General features: G+C 45.1%; 1 protein-coding gene across 2 annotated transcripts; it reads right to left on the bottom strand.

The window, feature by feature from the left end:
* Positions 1 to 3468: 3468 nt before the first annotated feature.
* On the bottom strand, positions 3469 to 16002 carry LOC146645911 (uncharacterized). 2 transcript variants are annotated; one of them, XM_085393335.1, is made up of 8 exons: positions 15933 to 16002; positions 13703 to 14041; positions 6787 to 6864; positions 6535 to 6609; positions 6123 to 6221; positions 5690 to 5727; positions 5478 to 5609; positions 3469 to 5111 (listed from the first exon to the last, which is right to left on the bottom strand). In XM_085393335.1, exons 1-8 carry the CDS (start codon positions 15970 to 15972, stop codon positions 4941 to 4943), a joined length of 972 nt encoding a protein of 323 aa, XP_085249461.1. In that variant the 5' UTR covers positions 15973 to 16002; the 3' UTR covers positions 3469 to 4940. The 2 variants fall into 2 exon arrangements, with proteins under 2 accessions (XP_085249461.1, XP_085249462.1); XM_085393336.1 differs by having other exon boundaries at positions 13703 to 14038.
* Positions 16003 to 16046: the final 44 nt, after the last annotated feature.

Below are 16046 nucleotides of genomic sequence, written 5' to 3'. Positions count from 1 at the left end.
ATTTTTAACTACTTCTGATGTTTCCTCCACATTTCACCTTTAAAAACGATTTACTTTGTCTTGTTTGGTCTCATCAGCACAACCTCACGTGTCTGAATCTGCAGTCATGCTTTCATTTTGACTACTGTAGTAACACAACTGATCTAAAATCAGACAAAAAACATAAAATCAGAGTAGATAATGTTATATTTTTACTGTAACAACCACAAACATGTTTATTGAATCATATGTCATAACCTTAAATGTAAATATAAATTGTCAATTTTAAAATCATATGCACAAGCTTTGTGAACAACAAAGTTATTTGCAGCCATTTACCTTTGACCTTGATCTTTTAAACAACGTCTTCCTCATGATGCACCGATGAAGCATCAGTGCACTCTCACACCTTCAGCAATCACATTAACGAGACAGACTGAATATGCAGCAGTCGTTTCTTTTCATTACTGACGGTCAGTGAATTCATGTGTCTGTCGTGTGTTTGTTAATATCACCGCCTATGATTAGAGGTGGAGTCTACAGCATATGACCAGTCACAGACATGAACATGTCTATTTGCAGAAGAGTGGCATGTCTAAGCTAACATGCTCAAAATCAAAAAAGCATGTGACTTGTTCATTAATTATTTTGAGTCAGTGGTTTTTTGTGACTTTAGACAGTCTCTACAAACTGTGGACCCTCTTTGTACCTCTGAGCTCTGCTGATGCCATTCTTGAGATTCCAGAGAACCAATGGAAGACGTTCTTATGTGCTGATGTCGTAATCTCAAATCTATTCTGCGACAGAGCAGGATACATCTGCAGCACAAGTTACCACGGTGATGTTTCCATAAACAGGACAACCATGCACACTGAAAACAAGTGAGTGTGAAAAGAGGCAGCACAACTTCCTGCTCACTTTCTTTGGTTCCCAGTTCATCAGGATAGATCAGCTACACCTGAGGGAAGAGCACAAGCGCGTGATGAACCATAAACAATAAACCCTGAACCTGGGCTATGAGAAGCACTGATGCCATAAAAACATTCTGATAAATAACAAGAGCCATCTGTTTTTGAAATGATTATTTTACTGGAGACTGTGAGCAGATTGTACCACTGCTGCTGCCTGTTTCCACGTGAGCAAAGGTCATCTACTCTTTGCTGGGCCTCGTCCTTTAGATGTCACAGTGAACAGTGCCATCTGGTGGTAAGTTAAAGCACTGCACACAGAATACATGGCTGGAACGTGGATTACCGCGGGAGCGTCATTCTACTGGATTTCATCCATAACCCAGCGCGTAGCGTAAGAACGCAGACGATCACCTTGCGTGTTCCTCACGAACACTGAGGGACTTGACAGATCGTCATTATAGTGCACCTCGGAGTGAGAGCGGGCGTCTTAAATGATAAAATCCAGAATTAGATTTCTTCCTTTCTTAGAAATACAGTAAAAACATCTTCTGTTGTAAAAATCTCATCAACTTTCTAAAGTGTCACACTGATGTAGGCACAGAGAATCATCAGCCTCCATCCAGCATCCTCCCCTGTCACATCACCCTGCTCACTATCCATCCTCCTCCTCTGTGGTCTTCCTCTTTTCCATCTTCATCATCCTTTGTTCAATATCTCCACTACCCCCGAGTAGAGATGTTCAGAACATCTCAGCATGTCTTTGTTTTTATAACTGGTTATTCTAAACTGGCTGCATGTGTGGATGTGAGATTGTGTCAGCCTGCTCACCCTGTACTGATGCTCACATGAAGCCCTTTGTAATGGAGGGAAACAGGTTTATTTCCGCTGCTGGAGCCTCTAGTGGACATTAGAGGAACTGCATCTTATTAATATTATTACAGCTTACGGAGATGATGGTGATGATGATGAGGATTATAATAATCTCTGTAATCTTATATACAGAAGAATAGACTGAACTAGGATATTTATACATATATATCCTAACTTTATCAAAGCAGCCTTTCAAAAATGCTGATATTCAACATTTAAATTAACACTGAAACTTTTTAAAGCCTTTCTTTGTCTCACTTCCCCGTTTCTTCCTCTCATGGTCTTCGGTAAAGTCACACAGAAACTTGTGGTTTGTGATGCAACTGAAACGGCACATTGTCTGGTTCCTCTTTTATTTTTTCTTGAAAGAGGAGAAATAAATACTTCTTTTTTTACTTTTGTCTGGCAGCACGCAGTTAATCTTTGACATCCATCAGGTCACTGGCGAACCACTGAGTAACCCTCAGTGGTTCGCCAGTGACCTGATTAGGTTTTTCTTTGGCCACATCTTAAAAAAGAAGAAACTAGAAGACGATATCTTCACATTCTCATATTAAACTTTGTGGTTTTCTGTCATGAGCCTCCTGTGTGGGAATATCAAAAACAGGAAGCTGAACGTCCAGATTCAGGTTGTGGATAATAATTTATTACGGTGCCCACAGCCTGTGGGTTTTTTCCTGTTGCTGTTGCTCTCGGGTGGAGATGTGGCTGGTGTGTCCTTGCAGGTCGACCTGTAGGTGGAGTCTTTTCTCGGGTCTTCTATGCCTGCTGTGCATTGTTGAATGATTTCTTGGTATTCAAGGACCGGCTGGTTCTGCTGCTGTCTCTGTGATAGTGGTAAACACGCCTCCTTTCTAACTGCGTATTTTGTTCGTGTCTCTCTGATCTTGTTTGCTCAGTTCGTTGGCTGAAGCCTGTCAGATATTCCCAACTTCTCTAACCTGCATCTCTACAAGGAGTTTAACTTACTGACTGTGGCTGTTTGACTCAGGTAGGTTGCAGAACTTACCTGCGACTCACCTGAAGTGCTCACTTTCCCTCTGGAATTCTGTCCGCTGTCTGCTGCCCTTCTTCTATCCTAGTCAGGAACACAACCACTAAGACCTGAATCATTTTGCAGAACCAACAAGGTCACGTCAGTCTCACCTTGGATGTGTTTAAAGTCTCCTCTTCCCCCTTCAATACCACAAATATTTTTAATTGAAGCAGCTGGTTATATTTGGATTAGGATGAGGTTATTTTTTTGTAAACTACAGACTTCCATGAAATTTATGATGTGTTCAAATAAAAAAAAAAAAAACACAAGTGTGGATGCAAACTGTTTTCAGCTGAGAGAAGCAGAACATCAAATAAGCTCAGGCCAGAAGAGACTCAAACTACCAACCCAGTTCACATCTCACATCACAGGTTTCCAGTGATGACATCAGCAGGCAGAGAGGTGATGGTCAGATCCAAGGAACTTCAGCGCTGCGGGTCGAGCAGCGAAACATGGGTACATATCTGGGAACTGTTATAAAATATAATCCAAGTGCCTGTTTGCTAAGTATATTATATATTAGGTGTGTTGCGACTTTCAGCCGTAAATAAAGCCGCGGCCGGCTGAGTTGGTTGTGTCCCTATGACGCGCCTCCAATAATCCATAATGAGTCGTACTTGTACTTTGCGCATTTATTTTAAGAACAAAACAAAAACAAACATTTGCACTTTCAATCAATTTACAACTAGCGCATGGATTAACTGGTGTGCCAAAAAATGACGGTCAACAGAAAAGTTTGCCTACAAACCACTCACCCAACACACCTGCTGCGTACACCGACATCAGGTAAATAGACTGTGACCACACCCACATACCATCACCTGAGACGCAGGTAAAGCTATACACCTGTGCCACCAAAACAAAAAGGAAAAACATAAACATTGACTTTGGCTCTTACAAGGTGTACTTCCATGGTACATTAGTTCCTGTATGGCACTGCCATTAAATCTGTTCTTCTTAATTATTAATAACTTTGTAAAAAACACTTAAAATATTCTGTTTGCAAACTGAATTACACTTAACTGTTCAAATCTGTTTAAACTGTTTTAATCAACCGATTCGCACTACAACCTGGTTTGCTTCTTATCTGTAGTTATTTTTATTTAATTGAATAACTGTACAGTACTCTGTTTATAGTAACCACCGTCCTTAATGTAAATATGTAAGAAAAATTGTGCATGTTTCTGTTCTGTGTCCTGTGTCCTGTTTGTTTGTATATGTGTCTTTTTGGCTGCTGTTACAACCAAATTTCCCCTTGTGGGACAATTAAAGGATTATTCTATTCTATTCTATTCTATTCTATTCTATTCTATTCTATTCAAAGTGCTGTAAAAACATAAACCTGCATACGATTTTGACTTCCTCGTATTGCAACGTGAACTTCTGCACCTGTGCAGTTTCTTCTTCATGTTTTGTTTTTGAAAATATTCTTACGGGACTCAGATTAGAGCAGAAACAACTCAAACAAGCATCATCAGGCAGACAGTGGATAAATAAAAATGGAGTGTGACCAAATGCAAATAAAAATGCTGCAAAGGTTACTCATGATACAAATGAAAAGGTTAAAACAACCTCACAAAGACAGAAAACCTGAGTCCTTCTCGAAGTAAAGGAGGTCCACCCATGTGTGGCTGCTTGTTTACAGTAACTAGCTCTTACTTCCTCTTTTTAATCACTTCACTGAATGTTGTGTCAAATAGATTTAGAGAACCAGCAGCTGCTTCCTCTTTCTGTTACATACTCACTGAAGTGATGCTCGACTACCACTGAGAACATATTCAGTGTATTTGGCCTGTTTAGCCTCCAAACTACAAAAGATATCATTGTTTAGAAATCGTTTAATCATGTAAGTCCCCAAAAACACGTCTTAAACAACAATAGAGACACGAGGTCGAAGAAAGATACAGTTCATGCATGTTATCATAACCCTAACCCTTAAACACAAATTAACTCAGAGCGGCAGACTGATGCAGCAAAACGATGAAGTATGATGTACAGCGTGTACTCTATAGCACCGAGCAGTCTTAGGTTATGATGCACATGATGGTCAGGTGTCTTGTGGCAACTGACGAACTGAAACAAAGGAGCGTGCTGTGTGTGCAACAGCATGACAAACATTACCTGTCCTGTCCCAGGAGCTAAAGCTAGGCTATAGTAGAGTACAACGGATCACCTCCGGAGTGGCTCGCGTTAACCCGAGGCTCGGAGTAGATAACGTCACTGGTGTTACTGCGGGACGTGCTGTTGGCAGAGTCACTGCTCTTCTTGGAAAAAGTCACCACGGAGTAGGTGAGTTTGCTCGAGTCGTCTCCAGTCTGAAAAAAATAAAACATAAAATTGTTTATTACAGGTAATGTTTTAAATTGATCTGAGACCATTTTCACAAAGTAGTCCAAGACTTTGTGTTCACTGGAAGCAGGCGCCACAAATATCAGAATATCAGCTCCTCTGTGTGCTGTGTTGTTAGAGGTCACAGGATCGGACCTTTGATCCAAGACCTGGTTACAGCATCCAGCATCCCCCCATCAGGTTATTGATCTGAAATAACGATCTGGATTCTTTAAACTTAGTTTGTGCTTTTCAACGTGACACTGATGATATCGTCTTCATATTTATCACAAATGTGAATCTTTTCTCAGATACAACTGTTTGTTCCGTGAATACAGAAAGTGTTTTCTTACTTTGTGCTGAGAAGTGGCTGCAGTGACCAAGCTGTGGTCATCATTGGTTGGTTTGGTGTATTTGGCATGAGAGTCAGGAGGAGATCTGCTGTGTCTGCCCTCTGCTCGGATATTCTCATACACTGTGTTGGTCTACAGGAGAAGAAGAGGAAATCTAATATCAGCTGGTTTCACAAACATCGGTGCTGAGTCTACAAGTCCTTCAGCCTCACCTCTGTGACAGCAGCGTGTTCAGTTCCCACAGGAGGATCTGAAAAACACATCAGTACAGTGTTTATACTGCAGTTAGGTACTCAGTCCGTCACACAGAGAGACAGAAAACCACTCATGCCCACATTCATGCTCACACGAATGATCAGAGACTGTATTTCAACCGAATATTCAAACTCCAGCCATCAGTTTGTCCAATTCAGGTTTGCAGAGGGCCCAGACTGTATCCCTGCTACCACAGGGTGGAGGCGTGGTGCACCTTGCACAGGTCGTCAGCCTGTTGGAGGGATAACTTGCAAACTCTGCACAGGAAGGCCAGATGGAGGATTCGAACACAGCTTACAACATGCAAAGAGATGTCTGACAAAATGTTCACTTTTCTGTGAAAACAGGAAGTTTGATGAGTGTGCCTGTCAGTGCTTCCGGCTGTCTCACCCTTTGGTTTAGAGGATCTGTTCTTGCAGAATATCAGCACTGACACTGATAACAGGATGATGATGAGAGCCAGAGTCAGACCCACAAACGGCACCACATCTGCAGCAGTTTGATGAGAACAACACGTTATTTTAGACAAACACCTCCTGATGAGTGTGAGCACCAGCCCTTCACGTGGGCTGTAAAGGTAGCTGAGTGCACATGTACAGTATAGTTGTATGCAAGTTTCTTCCATGGAGAATTTGGTCAGACTGTCATGCTGTATGAGCATAAAACCATGTCTACATGACATACTCACTTCTGATTGGTTCCTAGTGGCAGATAACAGCAAAATTATACAAATGATACAAATTCACTTAAAGTATGGACGTCTATAAATCTTCCGTCTCTCAAACCCAGTGGATGGACGCACCTGTAGATGCTGTCCTCTCAGACTGCTCAGTGGTTCCAGTGAAAGTTGATGGAGGCGCAGAGGCTGATGGGAGGACTGGTTAAAAAAATCACATAATGTCTTTAAGGTGGAGATATTGTGGCATGATTTACTTTCTGTACACACTGCAGTGGTATTTTTCAACTAAAGCATATAAATTTGTACTTAAAGACAGGAAACATCAGAAAGCTTTAAGTGAGACTTCTGTCTCTCAAACCCAGCGGATGGACGCACCTGTAGATGCTGTCCTCTCAGACTGCTCAGTGGTTCCAGTGAAAGTTGATGGAGGTGTGGAGGCTGATGGGAGGACTGCTAAAGAAGTTCAGCCATATGTTTTTTTTCAGGTGTTTGAGGCGAACAACAGAAAACAACACATAACAACAATTTGACACATAAACATCATAAAAAGACAAAAGGAAACCAAACGTCTCCTCCTTGAATCGCTACCTTATCGTGGTGGAGGGGTTTGTGTGTCACAGGGATCCAGGGGCTATGTTGTCTGGGGGCTTTTGCCCCCTGGTAGGGTCTCCCATGGCAAATTGGCCCTGGGTGAGTGACCAGACAAAGAGCGATTCATAAGACCCTTATGAAAAGGACACCGAGGGAACAGCTTACCCTGCCCGGGATAGGGTTACCGGGGCCTCGCCCTGGAGCCAGGCCCGGGGAGGGTGCCCGAGGGCGAGCGTCTGGTGGCCGGGCCTTAGTCCATGGGGCCCGGCCGGGCACAGCCCGAAGAGGAGACATGGGCCCATCCTCCCGCAGGCCCACCACCCGCAGGAGGCGCCATAGGGGTCGGGTGCATTGTGTGCTGGGTGGCGGCCAGGAGCGGAGGCCCTGGCGGACTGACCCCCGGCTGCCAAGACTGGCAATAGGGACATGGAATGTCACCTCTCTGGTGGGGAAGGAGCCTGAGTTAGTGCGTGAGGTTGAGAGGTACCGGCTAGATATAGTCGGGCTCACCTCTACACATGGCTTGGGCTCTGGAACCAGTCTCCTGGAGAGGGGCTGGACTCTGTCTCAGTCTGGAGTTGCCCTTGGTGAGAGGCGGCGGGCTGGGGTGGGTATCCTAATATCCCCTCGGCTTGCTGCCGGTACGTTGGGGTTTTTCCCGGTGGACGAGAGGGTTTGTTCCCTGCGCCTTAGGGTCGGGGAACGGGTCCTGACTGTCATCTGCGCTTATGCGCCGAGTGGCAGTTCAGAGTACCCAGCCTTCTTAGAGTCCCTGGGGGGGGGGTGCTGGAGGGTGCTCCACCTGGAGACTCTGTTGTCCTGCTGGGAGACTTCAATGCTCACGTGGGTAACGACAGCAAGACCTGGAGGGGCGTGATTGGGAGGAACGGCCTCCCTGATCTGAACCCGAGCGGTGCTTTGTTATTGGACTTCTGTGCTAATCACAGTTTGGCCATAACGAACACCCTGTTCGAACATAAGAGTGTCCATAAGTGCACGTGGCACCAGGACACTCTAGGCCGTAGGTCGATGATCGATTTTGTAATCGTATCAGCAGACCTGCGACCATATGTTCTGGACACTTGGGTAAAGAGAGGGGCTGAGCTGTCAACTGATCACCACCTGGTGGTGAGTTGGATCAGGTGGCGGGGGAAGACGCTGGACAGACCTGGTGCACCTAAACGCGTAGTGAGGGTGTGCTGGGAACGTCTAGCAGAGGCCCCAGTCCGCGAGATCTTCAACGCACACCTCCGGCAGAGCTTCAACAGCATTCCGAGGGAGACTGGGGACATTGAGTCCGAATGGACCATGTTCAGCGTCTCCATTGCCGAAGCTGCTGCATTGAGCTGCGGCCGCAAGGTGGTTGGTGCCTGCCGTGGTGGTAATCCCCGAACCAAATGGTGGATACCAGAGGTGAAGGGAGCCACTAGGCTGAAGAAGGAGTCCTATCGGGCTTGGTTAGCCTGTGGGACTCCGGAGGCAGCCGACAGGTATCGACAGGCCAAGCGGAATGCGGCTCGGGCAGTGGCTGAAGCAAAAACTCGGGTGTGGGAGGAGTTCGGAGAGGCCATGGAAAAAGACTTTCGGACTGCTTCGAAGAGATTCTGGCAAACCGTCAGGCGTCTCAGGAGGGGAAAGCGGTGCTGGCGGAGCGCTGCTGACGTCGACTGAGAAAATTGTCAGGCGGTGGAAGGAATACTTCGAGGACCTCCTTAATCCCACTGACACGTCTTCCGAGGAGGAAGCAGAGTCTGGGGATGAGGGGAATGACCCGCCAATTTCCGGGGGCGAGGTCACTGAGGCAGTTAAACAACTCCTTGGTGGCAGAGCCCCTGGTGTTGATGAGGTCCGCCCCGAGTTCCTGAAGGCTCTGGACGTTGTAGGGCTGTCCTGGTTGACACGCCTCTGCAATGTTGCGTGGAGATCAGGGGCAGTACCTGTGGACTGGCAGACCAGGGTGGTGGTCCCCATCTTTAAGAAAGGGGACCGGAGGGTGTGTTCCAACTACAGGGGGATCACACTCCTCAGCCTCCCTGGGAAAGTCTATGCCAGGGTGCTGGAGAGGGGAGTTCGTCCGTTAGTCGAACCTCGGATACAGGAGGAATAATGCGGTTTCCGTCCTGGTCGCGGAACACTGGACCAGCTCTTTATCCTCTCCAGGATACTTGAGGGTGCATGGGAGTTTGCCCAACCAGTCTACATGTGTTTTGTGGACTTGGAGAAGGCATTCGACCGTGTCCCTCGGGGTGTCCTGTGGGAGGTGTTGCAGGAATATGGGGTGTCTGGCCCATTGCTACGGGCCATTCGATCCCTATACAACCGTTGCAAGAGCTTGGTTCGCATTTCCGGCAATAAGTCGGACTCGTTCCCGGTGGGTGATGGGCTCCGCCAGGGCTGCCCTTTGTCACCGGTTTTTATAAAAGTTTTTATAAAAGCAAAAATGTAACCTCCAACTGAATAATTCTTTCTCCAAAGGCTTGTCTAACAGGCACCTCTGCCTCCCATTTTACTTTTAAAACCCTCAGTGCTCTAATGACCAAGCTCTGCAGCAGACCACAAGGTAAGGTAGTGGAGGAGGACACAAAATGAGCAACCGCAACCAAAAACCTCCTGTGACAGATACAGGAAGATAACCAGTCAAGAGCTGACCCAGAAATGCCCATGCATGCTCTACGTCTCGCAGTCAGTATTCTATGATCAGCTGTGCCTGAGGCAGCACACAGATCCAAAAGTACTTAAATAGTAACTCATATCTCCACGTGTTAAAATATCATTTGAAACTCTAAGGAGAGCCGTTTCAGTGGAGTGCATCTGGTGAATTCAGGAATGGAATTTATTTAAAATGTTGGGAGTAAAACTTCTGTAAGCTGGTTGGTCACCACCTCTCTCTCTCTCTCTCTCTCTCTCTCTCTCTCTACATATATATATATATATATATATATATATATATATATATATATATATATATATATATATATACATATACGTGAAGTACCCTCAGAAGGTCTGCTAGATGATGTTAATGCAGCACTACGGGCAATACCTACAACCACGATTACCGACACTAACAAGCTGATCTACAATACAGCAGCAGTGATCAGTGAGATGCTTGGCTACAAGTTGAAAAGCGACAAGGGGCAGTACCCTCCATGGAGAAGGAGGCTAGAGGGCAAGATCAAAGTAGCACGGAGGGAGGTTAGCCAACTAACGGAGTTGCAGAAAGGTGCGACAAATAAGGTGCCTAAGAAATACAGCAAGCTGTCCATACCTGAGGCCTTGGAAACTGCCAAGCAAAGACTCACAGCCTTGGCCAGCCGCTTGAGGAGGTACACCAGAGAGATAGAAGGCAGGAGAATAAACCAGCTGTTCTCCATAGAACCAGCAAAGGTGTACTCTCAGTGGCAAGGGAACAATAAGAGAACAGCACCACCAAGGCTGGAGACGGAGCAATACTGGAAGAGCATATGGGAGAAGGATGCAACCCATAACGGCAATGCTCAGTGGCTAGAGGATCTGAGGGCAGACCACAGCGACCTCCCTGAACAGGGTCCAGTAACCATCACAGTGGCAGATATCCAAGAAAGGGTCTCCAGTATGAAGAGTTGGACAGCACCAGGGCCCGACATGGTTCACGCCTACTGGCTGAAGAAGCTGACTGCACTCCACGAGTGCCTGGCAGCACAAATGAACCAGCTGCTAGTTAACGAGAGACACCCGGAATGGCTAACTGAAGGCCGGACAGTCCTGATCCCCAAGAAGGGACTGGTCCCCTCCAACTACCGACCAATAACCTGCCTCAGTACTACATGGAAGCTCCTGTCAGGCATCATATCGGCTAAGATGAACAGGCACATGGGTCAATACATGAGCGGGACACAGAAAGGAATTGGCAAGAATACCAGAGGCGCAAAACACCAGCTACTGGTAGACAGAACAATCAGCCGAGACTGCAAGACCAGACTGACCAACCTGTGCACTGCCTGGATTGATTACAAGAAGGCCTATGACTCAATGCCCCACAGCTGGATACTGGAATGCCTAGAATTGTACAAGATCAATGGGACCCTAAGAGCCTTCATCAGGAACTCAATGGGGATGTGGCGTACAACACTAGAGGCCAACTCCAAGCCCATAGCACAAGTCACCATCAAGTGCGGGATCTACCAAGGAGATGCTCTGTCCCCACTGCTGTTCTGCATAGGCCTGAACCCCCTCAGTGAGATCATTAACAAGACTGGCTACGGATACCGACTACGGAACGGAGCAGTTGTCAGCCACCTCCTGTACATGGATGACATCAAGCTGTATGCCAAGAGTGAACGAGACATCGATTCACTGATCCACACTACCAGGCTATACAGCAATGACATTGGAATGTCGTTCGGACTGGAGAAGTGTAGTCGGATGGTAACAAAGAGAGGGAAGGTAGTCAGAACTGAGGGGATTGAACTACCAGAAGGCAACATTGCAGACATAGAGGACAGTTACAAGTACTTGGGGATCCCGCAGGCAAATGGGAACCATGAAGAGGCCGCTAGAAAGGCTGCAACCACCAAGTACCTGCAGAGGGTCAGGCAAGTCCTGAGGAGTCAGCTGAATGGTAAGAACAAGATCCGGGCCATCAACACGTACGCCCTGCCCGTGATCAGGTACCCTGCTGGGGTAATAGGCTGGCCAAAGGAGGAGATAGAAGCCACTGACATAAAGACAAGAAAGCTCCTTACCATGCATGGAGGGTTTCACCCCAAGTCCAGCACCCTGAGGCTGTACGCTAAGCGGAAGGAAGGGGGCCGGGGACTGGTGAGTGTCAGCACCACAGTCCAGGATGAGACAAGGAACATCCAAGAATACATTGGGAAGATGGCCCCAACTGACCGAGTGCTCAGTGAATACCTCAGGCAGCAGAAACCCAAGAAAGAGGAGGGAGACGAGGAACCATCATGGAAGGACAGGCCCCTGCACGGTATGTACCACCGGCAGATAGAGGAGGTGGCTGATATCCAGAAATCCTACCAGTGGCTGGACAAAGCTGGACTGAAAGACAGCACAGAGGCACTAATCATGGCAGCACAAGAACAAGCTCTGAGCACAAGATCCATAGAGGCTGGGGTCTATCACACCAGGCAAGACCCCAGGTGCAGGCTGTGTAAAGATGCCCCAGAGACAATCCAGCACATAACAGCAGGGTGCAAGATGCTAGCAGGCAAGGCATACATGGAACGCCATAACCAAGTGGCCGGCATAGTGTACAGGAACATCTGTGCCGAGTATAACCTGGAAGTCCCGAGGTCAAAATGGGAGATGCCCCCAAGGGTGGTGGAGAATGACCGAGCTAAGATCCTGTGGGACTTCCAGATACAGACGGACAAAATGGTGGTGGCTAACCAACCGGACATAGTGGTGGTAGACAAACAGAAGAAGACGGCCGTAGTGATCGATGTAGCGGTTCCGAATGACAGCAATATCAGGAAGAAGGAACACGAGAAGCTGGAGAAATACCAAGGGCTCAGAGAAGAGCTCGAGAGGATGTGGAGGGTGAAGGTAACGGTGGTCCCCGTGGTAATCGGAGCACTAGGTGCGGTGACTCCCAAGCTAGGCGAGTGGCTCCAGCAGATCCCGGGAATAACATCGGAGATCTCTGTCCAGAAGAGCGCAGTCCTGGGAACAGCTAAGATACTGCGCAGGACCCTCAAGCTCCCAGGCCTCTGGTAGAGGACCCGAGCTTGAAGGATAAACCGCCCACAGGGGCGTGCTGGGTGTTTTTTATATATATATATATATATATATATATATATATATATATATATATATATATATATATTTTTTTTTATTATTATTTTTTTTTTATTTTAAAAAGGCAGTTTTGAAATTGAAATTGAAATTTTATTGTTCTGGGTCTTTGACTCAGTTTTGTGCTGTTGGACTTTTAAGTTCAGTTTATTTTTAAATATTCTCTGATTCTTAGTTTGGATTTTCTATGTTTTCATGTTGTGTATTTACTTGATGTTTGCTGTGTTTTCCTTCTCAGTCTTTCCTCTGAGCTTAGTTTAGTCACATGTCTGTTTCCATATTTAGCTGTTCTTTCACTTCCCATCACCTCTGTCAGTGTCCTAAGTTTGCATCCCTTGTTGCATTGTACTATTCTCCCTGTTTCTCTGTTTCTAGTTAGAGTCTCATCATTTTCATTCTTGGACTTTGTTTTGGATTTATGTTTGGTCTTTGATCAGTTAAATTAATAGCTCACTTTTGTGTGTTCTGTGTGTTAGATCCTCATTTCTCACACTCCACATCATCCCAGGAACCGCTCTCTGACTTTGCTCTGTAGTGAACGCTGATGTTGCGCTGTGTGTGGGTCAGTGAACGTGTGGACACTCTGAATGTAGCCCTTTGTACCCGTGTCTAAATGTAGCTGTGTGTTTCAGCTGTGTGTTAAATGTTCCTGTGGTATTTTGTATGTTAGTTTTCCTTTGTGCCTGAAATTGTCTCCTGTCTTATTTTGTTTGCCTTATCAGATACTTCCTATATTGAGATTTTCAGTTCTGCAGTTTCTAGATTTAAAAAAACAAAAACAAAGAGAGTATGTGGGACTTAATAATATTTCATTAAGTCAATAAATAATTCATATACCAAAAAAAATCTGCACAAAAGGCAGAAATACTGAAAATTTTATTCAAAACTCCAAAAAAAAGTTGAAACTCACCTTCAGCAACAACAATTCCAAAATGTATGAACTGGTATGAAGATGGATATCGTCCCAGACCACAGGTGTACCGTCCAGAGTCAGACTTGATGAGCCTTCTGATGCTTACAGACAAAATATATTTATGTTCATATCTATATTCAGTGCTGTATCTGCCATGTTGATTACTGTTGAGCTGCGTTTCAATTAAAATATTTCCTTCTTCACATTTTTCTTTGCAGAAGATCTTCCACTTCTTAGAAGAAGAAAAGTAGCACTCAATCGTGATGCTTTGTCCAGCGAGTCTATAAAAATGCATCTGTGCACTGGTGACCTTTGTGTGTCCGTCCTGCAGAGCTGCTGGAAACATGAACCATTAATACTGATTATTTGTACTAAGCTGCATTTTAACATTTACACACAGACACAGAGTCACACTGAGACTTTAGTGTCAGTAATGGCACTCCTTTCCAATAAATCGCTTTTTATTTTACTCATAATCAAATATAATTTTTTTGTTGTTGCAGGTCATTCTCAGTGATGACTTGTTATGTTGTCATGCATGCTGTGGCTTCTCAGGACAGATTTCTGGTGCTGTAGTGCAGCAGCTCCACTAAGAGGAGGTGGGCCTGCTCCTGTTTCTGTGGCAAAAACAGTATCAAAAAACTGGTCAGTGGCATCTGATTAGATTAGTAGCAGCGCACAAACTGACTTAGCCTGTCTATGGGAATTTCCATTGTATGTTAGCATTAAGCTAGTGGGATTAATGCTAACAGTTTTTGACTCTTTTGTCTTGGTTACATGGCTAACCATGTATGGCTTTGTGTCTTATTAATAAAAATATGAAGTGAGTTCTGAATATAACTGGAAGCCGTTCAGGGAAAGCAGGAATAGAGGTGATGTGTGTTGAGCTGCCGCTGCAGTCTCGACTAACTGAAGACGAGCTGTGGAGAGATGTGAGTCAGTGAGTTTCAAAAATCAAGGCAGGAGAAAATAAAGTGTGAAAAATTCCAAATGAAAGAGGTTCGATTTTCTTAAAACTCCTAAATGATGTTCAAATATCAAATATTGGTCAAAAATCTGAAGTTCTTAGCAGATACATGAATATAATAGTTGATATAATTGATATAATATTATATATATATATATCATTCACTGATGCAGGAGAGGCTGTCTTCAGAAGTTTCTCCTTTCATCATTCTGTAAGTACGATGAAAACCTTCAGGGAGCCGTGTCAGAGATACCAGCCCAATTCCATAATTTGTCAAAAAGAAACTTATGATCAAAGGGGTCAAAGGTCGCAGATTTGTCATGCCTGCTTGGCATTCAACGCACTTTGTTGAAAGGTGCTCTGGAATGCCTGGAAATGTACCAGAGCAGATCCCTGATGTTTTTCCGACCCATCTGTCACTCCTGTCGTATACCTCACCACCGTCTCTCTGTCCTCATACATGTCCTGCACCAGCCTCACATACTTCCTCATGCAGCACCACAGCTCCTCTCTCAGCAGCCAATCATCTGCTTTCTCTGATCCATAAAGACTCAGTGAAGCTTCTTCTGACCTTCTCTGAACTTCTCCATCAACACTCAAAGCAAGCATCACATCTGTGGAGCTCTTTCTCAGCATGAAGCCACACAGCTGTCACTGATCATCACCTCTCTGCTTAACCCAGCTTCATGATCACAAATATTAAGAGCTGAGGATGCAGGGTGACGTTTCTATTTCACTATTTTGCTTTTCGTTTCTTTCTTTTCCAGATCTACATTGAGTTCTGTTACGGCTCTTTCATTCAACTCTTCAAACTGCACAGAGATAAAAACATTTTACTGTCCTTTAATCTACTAGAATTTGCACACACTTTTTAACTTCTGCAATTTTTCTTTATTTTCTGCTCCAAGAGGCTGAACAGGAAGAGGTTTGCACCATTGTGCTGTATCACATCCACATTTTACTGACTGTCCAGTTTATTCTGAGGAAGTAACAAACACTTGTAATGAGCTGTGTTTGAAACGATGGTTTCACATGTTATCAAGTCCCAAAGTGAGCAGCAACATGTCCATGAATGTCTCACTGTGATGGTTTCTTCTGTCCATACTGGCCACAAACACATCCATGAAATCATGAATAAAAGCAGTTTGAATGGAAGAAGCGTCCATGAAAGTGACTCATAGCTGACTCTGATCATCATGTTTAACAACAGAAACATGTTGAAGAAGGAGAGTGACAGAAAGAACAAGTGAATGTACTCACAAAGGAAGAAGAAGCAGATCAGAGTGTGACGGACTTTCATGATGAGGCTCTGATGGTTCACTGCTGCCTCTCTTCTTCTTCACTGGAAACCAGGAACTTGTGACGCCTCACTTC

This window comes from Rhamphochromis longiceps, linkage group LG20 (assembly GCF_057381845.1).
Source record: "Rhamphochromis longiceps isolate RC_006_pf linkage group LG20, R_longiceps_female_GT1.1, whole genome shotgun sequence".
Taxonomy (NCBI): Eukaryota; Metazoa; Chordata; class Actinopteri; order Cichliformes; family Cichlidae; genus Rhamphochromis; species Rhamphochromis longiceps.
Note: the sequence above shows the minus strand (reverse complement) of the source record. Positions and strands in the feature narration are given on the sequence as shown.

Excerpts from the sequence above, each read along its gene's own strand:
- LOC146645911 (XM_085393335.1), bottom strand. The coding sequence starts at position 15,972 with ATGAAAGTCCGTCACACTCTGATCTGCTTCTTCTTCCTTT. Across the intron at positions 6,865-13,702 it reads TGGAATTGTTGTTGCTGAAG|CAGTCCTCCCATCAGCCTCC; the intron begins GTGAGTTTCAAC and ends GAACTTCTTTAG. Across the intron at positions 5,728-6,122 it reads CAGATCCTCTAAACCAAAGG|ATCCTCCTGTGGGAACTGAA; the intron begins GTGAGACAGCCG and ends TGTGTTTTTCAG.